The sequence below is a fragment of the Lethenteron reissneri genome, chromosome 46, assembly GCF_015708825.2.
Source record: "Lethenteron reissneri isolate LAM-NWPU_2019-01 chromosome 46, ASM1570882v1, whole genome shotgun sequence".
NCBI lineage: Eukaryota > Metazoa > Chordata > Hyperoartia > Petromyzontiformes > Petromyzontidae > Lethenteron > Lethenteron reissneri.
The window spans coordinates 3468812-3480993 of NC_083824.1; the positions used below are offsets into that span (position 1 = coordinate 3468812).

Consider the following 12182-nt stretch of genomic DNA (forward strand, 5'->3'; position numbering starts at 1 on the left):
CTGGCCGCCTCTCGACCACGCTGCCGTAGAGCCCGGCCTTGACACGACCCTGTCCGCGTTGCACCGACGGCGTCAACCGAGACGGCCAACTCCTGTGGCCACGCAATGATTGGGTGAAGGCGGTGGCAGCGACGACAGCGACGACGAGAAGAGTCCACTCCCAGAACCGGCAGCCCGGAGCTCTCGCTCTCCGCTGCTTTTATTCTGACTCGACGCGCCTCCCTTCTCGAACTCACCAGAGCGTTCCAGAGGCCTCCCTATGAGGTCTTCCGTGACCCTTGCCCCAATTCCTCTGCCCGGCCGGCACATCCGTATATATGCTCAACGGCGTGTGCGCAAACTGTCCACCGCAGTTGTGGCTGCTGAACAGCAGTCGGCGCTGTGTCATTACACTTGTATCAACACAATTACATAATCACATTTACACTTATACAAGAGCAGTTGTATGAAGAACGATTGCACTTAATATTGGTTACGTGCAGCAAGCATTGTCAGATTTATTATAAAGCAAGTAACATGACAAAGGCATCAAATAGCAAAAAGACAGTATTAAGTATAACATATAAAGTACTGAAGGCACTTAAACTTGATTATTTTTACAAACGACTAATGGCAACTGGTAATTACAGGCAAGACAGAGCAGTGACAAGTACATACAACTGCACGATCATACTGTTCAGTCACTGTCAATGGGTTTCTTATCTTAATGAGCTTTACTCTTTGGTTCTTTCGGTAAAGTCACGTAGGTAGAAAAATGAAAAAAAATATCACGATGTTTCGATCGCAACACAAGCGGTCGTCCTCAGGCAGAAAAAATTATCCAGCAGTTTCACTGCTGGAAACGTCGTGATATATTCTTTTTTGTTATATTTTATTTTTCTACCTCCGTGATTTTACCGAAAGAACCAAAGAGTATGGATTCCTGCAGTCACAAAAGCTTAAAATCAAGATTAATGAGCTTTATATAGCGCTTTTAGAAGTAGAGAACCCATGTGCATGTCCAGCCCTTTTGTCAATCCACTGCTGGATGAGGGCCTCCCCACACCATGTGTGTCATGAGGGTTATTTGACCTGACTTCAGCACGCTGGTTAGTGCGATGGCTGTATCCTGTCGTCTGTCTGCATGCTCAGCCACCGCATGCCCAAGCAGCTTTTGTTTGGCTGAATTGAGGCAGCTAAACGCAAAGGTGACAAGATCGCCGTCTGTGGAGGAGGCTCGTGAAAGGTGCTACTGGCAGCTGGATCAGCGCGGGTGGCGCATCTGCCAACCCATGGAACCTGGGGCTGTCCCGTGACCTGCCAGCGAGCCTTCGACATCACGTGGCATGAAGGTGCACCTCGCCTGGCAAAAGCGCCATGGTGATGCCACTGCCACTTAGTGGCGAATGGCGATTTCAGTTGTTAGTAAATGTCGGGAGCATGGCTGTTGAACCATAGTACAGTATAATGGATTTTGCTGCGGTGCCATCTGCTAACGCCACATTCAAGTAGGCATTGGAAATCCACTTTATGGCTGTAATCAGTCCTGGTATCGACTACCTTGGTTGGCAAGACATCTCTGGAAAGTTTTTGTGTGTTACTCTTGCCATAATTTAAACTAAGCCTTCAATATTTGCAATATTTTCTCTGAGACGTCACAGAATTTGCAAAACGTAAAGAGCACGTGGCTAAATGGTCAGTGTCATGAGATCATCATAGTCAGTGTTGTTGACAGCACCAAATTTTGCAATTACTCTCTTTTGCCAGATACCTCAACTTTTGTACAATATATCCCCAACATTTATGGTCCATTTTTAAAGTATCCCATTACCTGGCTTCAGGTTTTCTCTATGGTTGCCTACATCTTGATATCCATTCCAGTGCTCGACAATGCGATTAACTTGATACGCACACATAAACTCTACAGTCACAGTGTAGTATTTACAAGCCAAGCATGCACAGACCTAGCCATAACACGTGCCGGGTTTAACACGGACAACTCATGCCCTTTTGAAATATTTCAAAATGCCCTGCGGGCTCTGCGAGCCGCCCACTATCGCCGCTCCTGTCTCACCACTCTTTTGACAACCGGGTTGCGTGGAAATAGCCGGACCCCTCCATGATGCAAACAGCTCCTCCTGCAGCTCGGCGGGCAGCTGGGTGAACACCTGCGGGTCCACGTCTGCAGGCAGGGAGCTCAACTCCGGGAGTTCCACTGCATGCAACCGCTCAGACGGACTGCGTGCTTCACTATCAGACAGTTCATGAGATGCCCCAGTGTGCTGATCGGTAGTGGATGAAACTGTCAAAACACTGTGGGTACTCATCGCGACTCCAAATGTAGTTTCTGCAATTGATAAGTCTTCATCTGAGCCCAGATTCTCGGTTTCGAAATTTATGTCAGCTGTGCTTGCTGCCATGTTAGGTAAAATTACTCTTTTGGCAGTCACGTCCAACTGCTGTGCTGTTTGTGCGTCGTTTGTGCTGCTTTCTGAGACAGAACGCTGCAAGTCGGCAAGGACTTCTCTCCGTATGTTGGGCGGCAGGGCGTGGAAGACGCTTGCGTCTATCTCGGGAGGGAGGTCCGGCTCACTGACCTGGGTGTTCGCTGCAGTGCTGAACTTTGTTGTGGTGGATGAAGAAGTCCAAGCTGCTCCTGCCGCTCTACTCGCAGAGCTCTCTTGAAAGATATCACGTAGAGTCTTTTGCCTTTTGTTGGGTCGACCGTGACCAGGGGTTTTCGGCACGCGATTATGAGTTCTCTTCACCCGAGGTTCGTCATCTTTTTGTGCAAGACTAACCACAGGAACACGGAGCTTTACATCACTAGTAGATGCAGCCTGACTGAGGCTGTTTACTCCTGAGGTGAAGAAATCTCCGATGGATTTACTACAAGCGGACTTAATTGCTGCCGCACCCAGCTTGGAGAAGCAGATGTTCAAGAGAGTCAGGTGGAATGGCTTTGCCACATCAATAATCTTGTGGAAAAGCTTAATCACCACTTCCAGAAGGGGCTCTATAACTTCCAAGACATCTCCTAATTGAAGAACATCAAGGGAAAACATTGCACATTTTAGTGTTTGTTTCTCTTAAACTTTACTTTTTACTTTCCAGAATGAAGAACCATGTTAGCTCTCATGAAGATATGATATCCCTTTTGCAAGCAAGGTCTGGGTACAAACTATACGGGGAAACATTTTTATTCTTTTTTCTATTTTGGACAATTTCATAATTTGAGGTGTGCTAAAGAAGCAGCACCCCATGGGTGAGCAAGTGAACTCATGCAAATGGGTTTTAGCGATGAGCAGAAACAGTTTGTCACCTGCGTGGAAGCGGAGGAAGAGGTGGGCCGGTACGGGACACTGGCGGCTCTCTCGGCTGAAGTAGCGCTCAATCCCCGGTGTGAAGCGGCGGAGGCTGAGTCTGACCGTCCCAGGAACGCGCCCGTCCTTCCGCAGCCTGGAAAGACAACTGCCCATCAGTTTTTGCCAAGTGGCACCATGTACCAATTTGTAAATGTTCTACGATTTTACAATTTTTTTACAGTGACCTTGGGAGCAGGTTGCCTAGAAGCTCTCTCATCTTTTCCACAACCTCCTCCTTTGTTGAGGCCTTTTGGAAGGAGTCCTCATCGCTCAAAGACTGGAACGAAGCAAGAACATTGGCAATGACCAACAGGTTGTTGACAGTGACGAATGAACAGTTATTAAAATAAATGTAACACTAACAAGAGGACAGATAGGTTTAAGTACTTATGTCTAAGCTCATGGTGGATGCTCTAGTTGTGAAACTCATTTAGAGGCCCAAATATAAAGGCGAAAATGTTTATGTACGTATATTGAACTTCTTTCGCACCATATGTACGCTGCCAACCGTGCTAATCGAAGGTGCGGGAAATGGTATATGCAATGCCCGACTGCACAATGCCAACTTAAATATTGGAAACACCAGTGGCATAGTTGTCAATTGTACAAGTGCAGCAACTGCACCTCAGCCCATGGGTTTGAAGCCCATGTGCTCGGACTACTAATAAGGGAAGGCAGAGAGATGCCCTGTTGCATTCCTTGCACCAGCACCCATATCACCCATGCTACATTAATGGTAAAAAAGTGCCAAGCCATATGCATCGTCACAAACTCAACAACGACACTGAATGCTGCTGATGATTTCATAGTGAACCTGTGGGGGACCAGAGGGCAGCACGGGAGAGTTGTCCTCCCCACAGCTGAGATTCTTCACAAAGGTGGCCGTGGAGGAGCCCAGCGCTTTCTCCAGCACCTCGAGGGAACAAGAGCGTAGCTCCTCCATGCTGCCGACACCCATAGCTTCCAGCCTCTGACTGGTCCTGTAGCCAATGCCTGTCGGGGATCCCGCACACGTCGCGTGCATATAGCAGCTGGCACGTTATCACCATCAGTGCAGAAGAGTCAGATACTTGTGAAGTGATAAGCGATATAAAATTCAAAACACCGTGGCACAGTGCATTCTCTTAACATTTGTCCACATTCACATCCACTGGTATATGATTATTTTCAGTTTTCAAGTGTGCATTCTGTCGGTGTAAAAACAATGTCAGGTGTTCCAAAAAGTTATAAGGTTAAACGGTTCGAAATATTTGTGACGTAGGAATTTGTCCTTTCCATGCTGTACAGGACATTGGGCAATACAGCTTCACCACAACGTCCGATAATCAACCAGCTAAGCCACATTTTATCATGTCATTCCAAAGCCCTTTAAACTGTGATGGCGGTGTCTCTCTAATTTGTTACCAATGTAAAGGATAACAAAGCATTTATTTCATTACACAAAGAAAACCCGGCTCTCTCTTCTTTTGACCGATGGTGCGTTCCCCAACCTGTCAGCTGCTTGGGGTGGGTGAGGTGCCCGAGGAGGCTTGCCATGCCCTCGGGCAGCAGAACGGTCTGCTGGTTCGGCTTGTGTGCCGAACCTACCAACTTAGCCGCCAGCTTGTTGTGGGCGATCCCTGCACAGCTCGTCAGGCCCAGCCCGGACAAGAGGCAACCCCGTATCTCGGCTGCCAGCACTGAGCCCATGGCCAGCTGCACGTGGTGGGGAATGCTCGCGTCCAGGCCTGGGTCAGTAGGGAATCGAACCAGAGAGAAAGTCATTCACTTCTTGCTGTCTTAGCTGTTCAACGTCAAGTTTTAATATTGTTTAACCAGGTGCGACTGCAAGACACCAGGCCAGTCTCATGTGCAAGAGTGATCTGGGTCACCAAAATAAAAAAAGCAAAATAAAATAATGAACAGCATCGAAGCAAATGGAAATCAGAGCTAAAAATATATATTTTACCATCCAACTACTCGACAAAGGCCTCACCCAATGCCGACCACTCTTCATCCTCCCTTACCACCACTTTATATATACTTTAACTTATATAATTGATCTATTTTATGTATTTATATTTATATTCTTAGGTTTTTTCGGTAAAGTCACGTAGGTAAAACATTAAAATTAATAAAAGTAAAATCAAATAAAAATCACGACGTTTCGGAGGCAACACAAGCTTCCGTCTTCAGGTGGAACCGTCACAGCCACGACAGCTGTATCAAGTAAATGAGATTGCAGGAGCTACCACTCCGTTTATATAATGGTTGGAGAGGGGGGGAAGGGCCAAGTACAGCACACTTTTTATTCATATGGTAAGGTGAGGCTTAAGAGGGTGAGCCTTTGTTATGGAGAGGTACGGTTTGTGACTCAACCTGTGAAAAGGAGAAAAAAAAACATGGTAAACCTGTAATAGTTGTCTGTCAAATAAGATTGGCCAAATAAGTGTAGTTAAATCTTTTTTGCATGGTTAATCACATCTTTCCAATGATTACTCAGTTTGTAACCATCATCACGGTTGAAATTATGTCTGTGTTTGTATATTTGTATGGCTTCGTGTACAAACCTTTGATGGTAGCCAGGAGGTTTGCAGAGAACCTTGGTCTCGGAAAAGACAATTTCATGAGAGCCCACCGAGTTGTAGCAATGATCGGCAACGGTGGGCTCTCATGAAATTGTCTTTTCCGAGACCAAGGTTCTCTGCAAACCTCCTGGCTACCATCAAAGGTTTGTACACGAAGCCATACAAATATACAAACACAGACATAATTTCAACCGTGGTGATGGTTACAAACTGAGTAATCATTGGAAAGATGTGATTAACCATGCAAAAAAGATTTAACTACACTTATTTGGCCAATCTTATTTGACAGACAACTATTACAAGTTTACCATGTTTAGTTGTTTTCTCCTTTTCACAGGTTGAGTCACAAACCGTACCTCTCCATAACAAAGGCTCACCCTCTTAAGCCTCACCTTACCATATGAATAAAAAGTGTGCTGTACTTGGCCCTTCCCCCCCTCTCCAACCATTATATAAACGGAGTGGTAGCTCCTGCAATCTCTCATTTACTTGATACAGCTGTCATGGCTGTGACGGTTCCACCTGAAGACGGAAGCTTGTGTTGCCTCCGAAACGTCGTGATTTTTATTTTATTTAACTTTTATTAATTTTAATATTTTACCTAAGTGACTTTACCGAAAAAACCTAAGACTATGAATCATTGCAGTCACGAAAGCTTCAAATCTAGAATTATTTATAGTTATTTTCTTACCGTCCCGATACTTTGCACTCCTATCGTGTTTTGTATTGTTTGTTGTTGTAACTTTCTGACCGGCCCCTACTGGACATCTGAGAAAAAGAGCTTCCTAACTCATCGGATATGCCCATGGTAAATAAAGATTCTGATTCTAATTCCATATCCAGTGCACAGCTCTCTTTCTCCTGCCTTCAATTTGGCTTCCGTTCTATTGTTAATATTGACCATCTGGCATCTGATATGTGAGCCAGATTCCCTTTTCACTTTGTAGAATGCATCAGTTAGCCTTGTGTTATCACTCAAAATTTTTCATTTGAAAGATATGGCTATGTAAACAAATGTCACGATTCGCTTTCATCCATTACAAGTTAGGTTGAATAAAGTAGTGGCATCATCACTCAAGTCATCGTAGACGTGTCCCTCCACTCGGGGGGGCTCCTGGCAGGTCGCTCCTCGTCCCAGCCGCCTGTGCACCAGCTCAGTGACGTCCACGTAATTCTCATCGAATCCCAGCCTTTCCACCAGCGGGCTGAACCGCTCCAGCAGCTCTGGGGAGACCGACGGGTATGGTCACATGGTTAGTAACTCTTCGATATTCCAAGGTCTGTTTACAAAGTGCCTGAAGATTGGGAGAGATGAAAGTACCGAATACACGCGGACTAATATGGATAGATAATTAGCATCAGCCATGGTCAATCCACTGATGGATGAAGGACTCCCCAATCTGCCACCATCTCTCATGACCATGCAATATAATAATCCATCTAGCACCTGCACATGAGCTAATTTCATCACTCCATCTATCATGGATGATGAAATCAGACTTCTAAGTGCCTGAGGATGAGTTTCAGGCTGCATTACTATTCGGGGACTAGATGTGACTATACTTCACCACGCTGGTCAGTGCGGGTTTGTGGAGCTCGCCTGACAACGGGAACACATCACTCACATTTAGGTGGACAAATAGCATTGAAAATTTAAACGAAACTATTGTTATTTTACCAGGTAAGGCCCACTGATCTATATAGCTCTTTTTCAAAAGCTACCTGGCAACAAATGATGGCCCAATCAAGTGGCTTATCATGTGGAAATTTATAGCAGCCAAAGAAATGCATGTCTCTAAATGTGGAGGGAAAAACCGGAGAATCCGGAGAAAAATCCACGCGACCATGGCGAGAACATGCAAACTCCAAATTTCCAGGCATCACGGTCGGGATCTAACCCACGACCTCCTGTATACTTGGCGAGGGAGTTAACATCTCACTAGCGCAGTGCGACTCTCGCCACTGCGGCGAGAGGGGAAGACAGTGGACCGAACTCATGATGGAGTAGCTTCGTCATTGAGGTCACATATACTCTGCACTGAGTAATGAGCAACAGGGAGAGAATATACACAGAGGAGGGCAGTGCTGCATCTCCTTGCTGGTGATGACGCTCACCCGTCACCTGGTAGGACATCTCGCGGTAGTGCGTGAGGTCCTCTCCGCTCACCAGCACCAGCCCGGGGCACTTCACCTGTGCCGCCTTCACGCTCATCATCTTGCAGACACCCATCGCCCGTGCCACGTAGTTACACGTCACCAGCAGGTACTTCTGCTGGATCCCTGATGAGCAAGGAACAAGATATTTATGATGTTGTATTTATGAACTTAGCCTGTATATCCCGGGGTATTATGACTATGAGTTTAATTGATCCTTAAATGTGAAAAAAATACTTTAAAATCAGTCAGGTGTGCTGCCACAGGGTGCTGTAGTCATGTCACTCGATTAGCGTTTTTTAAATGCAGGGCATGAAATCACAGTGCTGTCATTAGACACACAGTGATGTTACTGTGTGTGTAATGATGTGCATAACCGTCATTTTCAAAAATCTGTTTTTATCAATAATACTTACTGTTCATGTCAGACACCTGAAGACATACAAGACAACAGCTATGTCTTTTGGGCTGCACCTTACATTAAGCATGCTGACATGTTGGATGCAGCAATGGCAGACAACTTGAGTTCCTCGTGTATATGGTGTAGCAGACTGATGTAACGTGTGTCGGACAGTTGTTGGCAATTCCATTCCGCAATAGAGATGTGCTACCGATTTTTGGATTAATCCAGAAAATGTAAAAATCAGGCGTAATATTACATAATTTATGTGCTTGTGCAGTGACATCCCAGATGTCACTGCATGGTGCCGGCCCTAGAGGGGCACGGCGTGCGATGTACTCGCATCGCGGACATCACGTGTGTAGCGACATCGTGAATGTCACCGATTAATGCCGTCTCTAGCGAGGCACGGCGTGCGGTGCATTGTCATCACGGACACCCCGTAGGTGGGTGTAGTACCAGCCCTAGAGGGGGCTCGGTGAGCGCTGGGATAGCAGTGACACTACGCGTGGTGTGCAGTGTTGACTCCTACAGGAGGGAGTGTGAGAGTGTCAGCCATGGGATGAGGTTACCCTGGGCCACGGCTCTCTGGTTGACCCTGGAAGACACGTGACCAGTAAGATCTACACAGGGGGCCCAAGCGGGGGCTAGGGGGTGGTCACGTGTCGGGGGAGAGATCCTACGGGAAGGGTCGAGAAATGACAAGAGGTTTCTCGAAGGTAGTCGTGGTCAAGGGCGGGGCCAGCCACGACCTGGGAGCATATAAACCGGGTTCCCACAGGGACCGGGCTTGCTGCGTTATTGTCATCATCCGAAGATCTACGATCTACATCCAAGAGAAGAAGTCACCAACACGTGGACGAGGAACCAAGCCAGGGTCCTGTCCGTTGTAGCTACTCCCTGTAACTAGCGTAGTTAGCCTGGTGGTCCCCCACCATAGGTTATCTGGTGAAGGGGCAGTAACCCCTTTGTGTTAATGTGATGGTGTAAATAAATGTGTTGCCTCCAAGAAGTACGTCTGCGACTCAGTTGAATCCATTACACTTTTACCACGAAGTGATGTCCCATGGCATGGGGTGACGTCACCATTATGAGCATGTAAACATCTTACATTAGTGATTTCAATGATTTAGAATAAATCCGGAATTGATCCCAAATTGTCCTGAATGATCAGAAAATCTGAATCGTCTGTTTAATCCAAAACTCATCCCTATTCTCTATACAGGTGAAAAACCCACCGAGTGGTTTGTCTCTTAGTTCTGGATTCCGGATCATTTCCACTTGGGCATAGAAGCAATCCATGTCCACGTGGATGATGACTCTACTTCCTAAGTTGGTGGCCACGGATCTCGGGAGAGACTTTGCACCTGTGAGCAGAGAATGACACAGGCAAGCAAATCAAACACATTTATCAATTTCACTGCCTTAAGATGAAAAGTATATAATAGGCAACGCTTTGGGCAATTGGAATTCATCATCACACATTTACGTGATACCGTTGACTTTTCACAGAACGGTACTCAATTTATTGGCCATATAAAGATCACGAGTAGAGTGGACCTTCTGAACTATTCAAACGCTCTGCCTGTATACACATGGCAGAAGATGTTATGTGTACTATAAAGGGCCATTACCCGATAAACGATGCACATCATGTTTTCCTTTAAGCCCAGTTATTGTGCTTGAAAACCACTGCCAACGCTTCATCATAAAATAATGTTTACTTATGCAATTTTACTTACTGTATTGACTTTATTTTTATAAATGTTTCTATTTTTAGTCACTTGCTTACCTTTTCTCTATTTTGCACTCGTTTTTTGTATTGTTTAGTGTTGTAACTTGCTGACCCGCTCCTCCTGGTGAAAAAGGGCTTCATAGCTCCTCGGAAACCTCCAGTCTAAATAAAGATTCTGATGTCTAATTACAGAAGAGCAACTGGCCAAACCATTATATTCTTTTGTTAAGCAGTGTTCTTGACAAATGTGTCGAGTTTTACTTTGTTAGTTATGCTTGCGCACCAATTCTAACGCAGTATCGCCAAACAATTGTAAAGGTGACATAAATAACCTACCTAATTCGGAGTGCAGGGCAACTTCTCACGGCAGGTGATTTATGTAACCTGCTTACAAATTGTGATCACAAGACACTGCAAGAATTGACAGTGTCAAAAACATAGACAAGCTGGGTAAGTGGGTAGGCAGGCAGGGAGGTATGTAGGTAGGAAGTCTATGGAGAGAGATTAATATGCAACCTATTCATGTGCCCACATATAACGCATGCAATGACAGCATGGTTGGTTATGTACGGTGCGAAAGAAGTTCAACATACATACAGCCGTACTCCAGGCCGCTCAAAACTATACTGCAATTTCTATTTACCCAGTAGGGCGGCAGTGCATTTGAATTATATTCAGCTCGACTCAACCCATCGCATCTACATGGTCGATAAAACGAGCACTACTTTGTGGGAACAGTAGTTCAAGTTCATGTATTAGGTATAGCCCTGTGAGCAATTCGGCTCTTGAATCGGGTGCAACCGCAACAAACAGAAAACAAAAACATCTGAAAGTGACTGTGCGCAAACAGAAAATCCAAGTTTTTTTTTTCAAAAAAATTTGGTTCCTATGGATGACCGGTGCTCGTCATGGGAACGTGGAAGGCATCGTACGTGAGTCGTTGGCGATGTTTTCTCTCCACTCCGTCTCGTCGTCCGAGGTGGCCCCCTCCTGACCGTCACACGGCACCTCGAGCCGCCCGCAGTGGCTCATCGTGGCCAGCGACTGCCACTCTGCGTGTTTTAAAGTTGTCCTTCACTTCTACAATGCACAATGCAATGCGTTATATTATACAGTGTTATAACATCAGTGCATGGATATTACTCACGTTTAGTTCGGATAATTGATACAAAGTGGGTGTTCGCTCTGATACAGACGCAGAGTCGTAGTCTATTCCAGACGTAAGTAGGTATTTAAGAATCCCACTTTAGACGCTTTGAAAAGCAACAATAACAGGAACAGTCATTGATAGTTGCCCGTATCGGGGATCGAACCCGTGTCACCGAGCTGGGCGGCTTGAGCCATTTGCTTAAAGACAACAATAGCACAAAACAAACGATGGCACATCTTCCCGAACTCCGTAAGCGTGGATTTTCACCAACAAGATCATCTACCAATTTCGGAAGACGTCCGGGAGACAGACGGTAGATGTATTCTGGAAGATGGTAGAATCTTCCGGAATATTTTAATAACACGAGGTTGTAATCTCGTTGGTTCTTTCGGTAAAGTCACGTAGTTAGAAATCAATTAAAACAAATCACGACGTTTCGATCTTAACACAAGCGGTCGTCATCATGCAAAGGAGTCAGCCTCTAAAGGTTTGGAGACGGAGCTAGCCCAAGTGGAACAATAACACCAGAAGCATGGGCGGAGTGCCAATATATCAGCAATGCCAATGCAGCAGCAATGCCAATGTATCAGCAATGCCAATGCAGCAACAATGCCAATGCAGCAACAATGCCAATGTATCAGCAATGCCAATGTATCAGCAATGCCAATGCAGCAGCAATGCCAATGTATCAGCAATGCCAATGAAGCAGCAATGCCAATGCAGCAACAATGCCAATGCAGCAGCAATGATAATGCAGCAGCAATGCCAATGCAGCAACAATGCCAATGCAGCAGCAATGCCAATGCAGCAACAATGCTAATGCAGCAACAAT

At 45.8% G+C, this 12182-nt stretch overlaps 1 protein-coding gene across 2 annotated transcripts; it reads right to left on the reverse strand.

Moving 5' to 3' along the window:
* Positions 1-337: 337 nt before the first annotated feature.
* Positions 338-11622, reverse strand: POLI (DNA polymerase iota). 2 transcript variants are annotated; one of them, XM_061570949.1, is made up of 10 exons: positions 11348-11622; positions 11133-11252; positions 9704-9832; positions 8027-8191; positions 6986-7135; positions 4835-5071; positions 4159-4337; positions 3530-3621; positions 3302-3450; positions 338-3016 (listed from the first exon to the last, which is right to left on the reverse strand). In XM_061570949.1, exons 2-10 carry the CDS (start codon positions 11230-11232, stop codon positions 1980-1982), a joined length of 2238 nt encoding a protein of 745 aa, XP_061426933.1. In that variant the 5' UTR covers positions 11233-11252; positions 11348-11622; the 3' UTR covers positions 338-1979. The 2 variants fall into 2 exon arrangements, with proteins under 2 accessions (XP_061426933.1, XP_061426934.1); XM_061570950.1 differs by having other exon boundaries at positions 339-3016; positions 3302-3438; positions 11133-11622.
* Positions 11623-12182: the final 560 nt, after the last annotated feature.